The 5,659-nt window shown below is 51.2% G+C and overlaps 1 protein-coding gene across 1 annotated transcript in view; it reads right to left on the minus strand.

The window, feature by feature from the left end:
* Window positions 1–5,659, minus strand: part of AHCYL2 (adenosylhomocysteinase-like 2) — a 39,031-nt gene that overhangs the window by 10,889 nt on the left and 22,483 nt on the right. The window contains exons 7-8 of the mRNA XM_009883035.1: window positions 2,609–2,715; window positions 710–826 (exon numbers count right to left, since the gene is read on the minus strand). Of these exons, the coding sequence (XP_009881337.1) occupies window positions 710–826; window positions 2,609–2,715 (224 nt within the window). The remainder of the gene's footprint in view (window positions 1–709; window positions 827–2,608; window positions 2,716–5,659) is intronic.

Consider the following 5,659-nt stretch of genomic DNA (forward strand, 5'->3'; position numbering starts at 1 on the left):
AAAGAGTATTGTAGCCGTATGTGAGGACTTCTGAAGTCCTCACGCAGGAGCACGAGGAGCTGCAGGGCTTGAACACAGCTCCAGTCACGCTCAGCGAGAAGGGAGAATGCACGCGAGTCACCTACACGCGCGGAAGGGCAACGTTGCCCTGAGAGCACAAAGGTTCGTCGAGCTCCCTTGAAGGGCGCTGAGGAGTGCCTTGTACCACTACGGCTAATAAAACATCTGAGGCGTCTTCCAGACACTCTGGGAAAAGAGAAGACGCGCTTTCCGCAAGAAGAGGAGCAGAAGCAGAATTTAAGCGACGTGCCCCATTCATACCCGTAGCTGGGTTAAAAACATTGAATCCAAACTTCCAGAGATGCTAAAGGCTTTGCTGCAAGATCATTCTCCGACAAACACAAAATTCAACGTTTGTTTTCTGGTGCGCACATTGGTAGAGCTTTACATACAGCTGTATAAATAAGACTGAGGACCTTCTGACCTGTAGAGACACAGCTGCCGTCCCAAAATGCCTCGTGGATTCCCATCTATCGTACAAACAGGGCGGACCACGGGTCACAAAGGGTCTTTGCTCTCCTCTGATGCATCAGTTGATCTAAAATGATCTAAACTGGCAGGTAGGACAGACACGTGGACCCGGTTCCCTGTTGGGTCCGACACAGCCCGAGCAAGGGACGCAGCCCCCTTTGGGTGGCCATGTACCTACCCGTCCAGGATGGACTCTCTGCAGCAGTACAGGTTGTCAAACTTCTGCTTTGTGACCGAGTCGTTGACATTCATGGCCGGGACGCAGAGCTTCCCCGCTTTGGACAACTGGTACAGCCTGTTACGAGTACGGGAAGAAACACATGATCAATGGAAAAATATTGCCCTACGCTCTACTGTTGCGTGGCCTCAACTCCTGTTGAAACTCCTGTTTCGCTGGAGTGAGCAGTAGACATCTGGAGGGTTCAAAGATAACCTCTTAATAGGAGCTCCTCATTTCAGGAGGAGAAATAGCTCTCCTCCTTCCACAGACATGTGTACCCATCTTCCTCCTCTACTGAAGAACTATCAGGTTGGAAGAGGCATTTCATAAAAACGTCAAACAGGAGATCAGAAGGTGCCCTAGACTCCACGTGCCTCATAACTGTTGATATTACAACCATCCTCTGATGTCTGCAAAAGGACAAAGCCCCCAAATCCTCCTTCAGATAACGTAAGATGAGAGCTCCTGTAATCCCTCAAGCTCTTACAGCTCAAGACAAATAGGAATGGCCACAGAAGAGTCACACCCACAGAAACATGAAGCTGCTGCGATCAACACCTGCAGCACAACACCCATTTCAACAGCAGTAAGAGCGCAATCGCCGAGATGCAGTACGAGAAGCAACCAGGGTGGGGAAGACATCAACCCGACCTCCTACTTCTGAGAGCAGACTCAACGCCCGGCAGCAACAAAACCCCTAAAAATCAATCCAAACGCTACACTACTGCTATGAAGAGAATCCGAAAACCATCTCCCTGCTCCAGACCTTGGGGAGGAGAACCTGCTCCCTCAGCCAGACTCTACAGACCACCTCCAGATTTCTCCTCACGCTCGCTTTGTCATCTGGGGAGCCTCCGTCTTCCCGTCGCCAGACCCCCGGAGGTAAGGGACACGCGTTCCCCGCACGCGTGCGTGGATACCACCAGCCTCCGAAAACAACCTCGCTCCTGGCACGAGCCTGCGGGGGGACAGTTTTTAACATGGTTTTGTTCTTGCACATCTCTTTTGCCCATGTTTGGAACCCTTCCCGATGCTAAAAATACAATCAGGTCCTCTTCTTGACCCCACCGCCGGCAAACCTGAATCCGTCGCTTCCTCCTTTCACATATTTCGTTTCCCTGTTTCGAGGGCTGCCTGCACCTCTGGCCAAACTCTCAGCCAGCTCCAAGAGCTGCAGCCGAGCCCTTCTCCCTGCGAAAATAAAGAAATAAGCCACTTGTGTCCTCAGTCCCCTATTTTCTGTCACCCGTGACACCATGAACGCCACTGGAAAAGCACCTCCGACATCTCTGCTGACCCCGGGAGCCGCTTCTCCCGTCCCAATTCTGCTGCCGCTGTAGACCGATGGATGTCATGCAATTATATGGCTGCATCTCTGCGGTTCTCCCTTTCTGGGCTCCCACCCCAACCAGAGACTCATTTCCTCTTCCCAAATCTCACTTCTTCCCGTAGACTTAAGTTTAGGGACTACGCTTTTGGCTTTCTCCAAAGCCCACCCCTTCTTGTGCAACACCCTCACCCCTTCCCTTTTTTTCATCGGCAAAACGAGGCGAGATAACCATCAGCCCTATTCCACAGGTGGAGAAACAAGACCTTGTTGCACTTCTTCCACCCACGCAATGGTCAGTGGGAGCTTCTACCCCTCATCTGAAATTCAGATTTCGCTATACGAGAGATTTAAAAAAGCTCTTATGGAACAGCCAAGCCCAAGCTGTGAAGGAAAACCACAGACATTCATTAGGAGGTTCGACATTCACCAAGTCTGTGGCATCTGACAGCTTGAGGATCTCTTGCTACCGATGTCCCGAAGGAGAACATCCAGCATCTCCATGCTCACAGTCCAGCCTGTCCCGTTACCTGTGGACACCCGTCACGCTCTCCTCTACGATCCCCTTGATCTTCTTAAACATGTTGGGATATTTCTTGTAAATCCAGTGGGTCAGATCTCCTCCGTCATCCAAGATCTGTAATAAAAATAACCACAAAGTCACCGCTCTGAAGATGCAGTAAGGTCTGCTGACCCCAAAAAGGTGCAAGGGATAAATCACACGCTCAAATCATTCCTCATCGAGCCCGTGTTTTGGCATCTCAAATACCACATCTTGACAGATTAGGTGAGACTACTCTGCTTGACTTCTCCACGCAGGAGTGCTGCTTCATCGATATTGTGCTGGAAGGGCAATAGGTCAGACCAACACGACACACCTTGATGTTCATGAGACATGGGGAGACGTGGAAAAGTGCTGTGGAAGCTCCTTTCTCCCCATCTCCCAGAAACACAGATGGAAAAGCCTTTGAACCTACACAGTCATCAGCTTTTCTAATGTGACTGCTGATGGGGGAGGGAGGAGGATGGAGGAGGAGGATGGAGAAGGAGGAGGATGGAGAAGGAGGAGGGTGGAGTAGGAGTAGGAGGATGGAGGAGGAGGAGGGTGGAGAAGGAGAAGGGTGGAGGAGGAGGAAGATGGAGGAGGAGGGGGATGGAGGAGGAGGGTGATGGAGGAGGAGGGGGATGGAGGAGGAGGAGGAGGATGGAGAAGGAGGAGGATGAGGAGGGTGAAGAAGGAGGAGGGTGGAGTAGGAGTAGGAGGATGGAGGAGGAGGAGGGTGGAGAAGGAGAAGGATGGAGGAGGAGGAAGATGGAGGAGGAGGGGGATGGAGGAGGAGGGGGATGGAGGAGGAGGAGGAGGAAGGAGGAGAAGGAGGAGGATGAAGAGGGTGAAGAAGGGGGGGAGGAAGAGGGAGGAGGGGGGGGAGGGAGGAGGAGGGGGGTGGAGGAGGAGGAGGAGGAGGATGGAGAAGGAGGAGGATGAAGAGGGTGAAGAAGGAGGAGGGTGGAGTAGGAGTAGGAGGATGGAGGAGGAGGAGGGTGGAGAAGGAGAAGGATGGAGGAGGAGGAAGATGGAGGAGGAGGAAGATGGAGGAGGAGGGGGATGGAGGAGGAGGAGGAGAAGGATGGAGCAGGAGGAGGAGGAGAAGGGTGGAGGAGGAGAAGGATGGAGGAGGAGGAGGAGGATGGAGAAAGAAGAGGATGGAGGAGGAGGGGGATGGAGGAGGAGGGGGATGGAGGAGGAGGAGGAGGATGGAGCAGGAGGAGGAGGAGAAGCATGGAGGAGGAGACGGATGGAGGAGGAGAAGGATGGAGGAGGAGGAGGATGATGGAGAAAGAGGAGGATGGAGGAGGGGGATGAAGGAGGCAGAGGACGGAGGATGATGAGGAGGAGGAGGGTGCAGAGCCTTTAGTGCCAATTATAATGCAACTGCATCATGAAACACTGTGTATTAAAAATAGTGAACCTCTTTTAGACAACAGCTTTGGGTCTCTGCCCAGTTCATCTGGCTTCGAGCCTCAGAAGCACAAAACTCTTCATGATGGGATCACGAGTCTCCCGAGCCACCCATTTCCTCCTAACGACACACTTCAGGGCGGTGGAGAAAGCCAGAGACTCACTGCTTTAATAAAAACATTAAAGATGAGCACGTAAAGGTGCCCTGTGAAAAAGTGCCGTGGAAAGGACGGACATGAAGACAATTTGGTCACTGAAATCTCAAATCTGCAGTGAAAAGTTACGACTAAGAGCTTGTCTCTCCTCTGCTGGTGTGATAATCATCCAGCACGTGGAAATACCTGGTAACGGCTTTGGACCTGAAAGTCGTAAGACTGCTAAAAGTCGAACGCGTACGTCCAGACACACCTTTGCAGGGGTTGATGTGGTTTTGTGACGTGCTACAGCGTCACCAGGATCATCACAGACTTTAAGCCAAGGCTTAATCTTGACCTCTGTAGGTACAGAAACCTCTGATAATTACAGACTACGTCCCTGCTCGTGACAGCCAGTGGAGTTTATTAAGAGACTCGTTGTGCCCTACACACTTTCCTGGTGACGAACGTGGCCCCAGTCCCAACCTCTTTGTGTCATCCCCTGCTACACCTCAACACACAGCCAGACCCAAGGAGGGTGCTGAGCTCGGAACGCTTCAAAGAGGGACCCACCGTGGCACCACAAAGAGGTGGCTGGGACAGAACGAAATACACAAGAAAAGGAAAAAAAACCCCCAAACACGTGCATTTCCCCAAGTCCTCCTGCCACCCTGGTGGCCCAAGCAGTCCCCGAGCAAGGTGAGAAGTGTGACGACCCCCATTAGACTCAGAGTCAAGAAAAAACAGGGAGCAGATTTCACCAGGCGGCAGGTGAAGCACCAAGGACCTGTGCCAGCTGGGACGGCTGAGAGCACATCGCCCCATCTTACTATTATTATTATTTATTATTATGATCATCCTCATCATCCTGTTTGCATGTTCTCTCCACCAATGTCAAAGACTTCTGACTGCATCATCACCTTCCTCCTCTTCGCATGTTCCCGATCATCATCATCCTCATCATTGCACATTCCCTATCATCCTCCTCCTCATCCTCATCTTTGCATGTTTCCTATCATCATCATCCTCATCTTTGCATGTTCCCTATCATCCTCCTCCTCATCCTCATCTTTGCATGTCCCCTATCATACTATCACCCTCATCTTTGCACATTCCATATCATCATCATCCTCATCCTCATGTTTGCACATTCCCTATCATCCTCCTCCTCATCTTTGCGTGTCACCTATCATCACTCTTACCCTCATCTTTGCATGTTCCCGATCATCATCATCCTCATCATTGCACATTCCCAATCATCATCCTCCTCATCATCCTCATCTTTGCATGTCCCCTATCATCATCCTCATCTTTGCATGTTCCTGATCATCATCATCCTTATCCTCATCTTTGCATTTCCCCTATCATCACTATCACCCTCATCTTTGCATGTTCCCTATCATCCCCCTCCTCATCCTCATCTTTGCATGTCCCCTATCATCATCATCCTCATCTTTGCATGTTTCCTATCATCATCTTCCTCATCC

This window comes from Charadrius vociferus, unplaced genomic scaffold (genome assembly GCF_000708025.1).
Source record: "Charadrius vociferus isolate BGI_N301 unplaced genomic scaffold, ASM70802v2 scaffold32, whole genome shotgun sequence".
Taxonomy (NCBI): Eukaryota; Metazoa; Chordata; class Aves; order Charadriiformes; family Charadriidae; genus Charadrius; species Charadrius vociferus.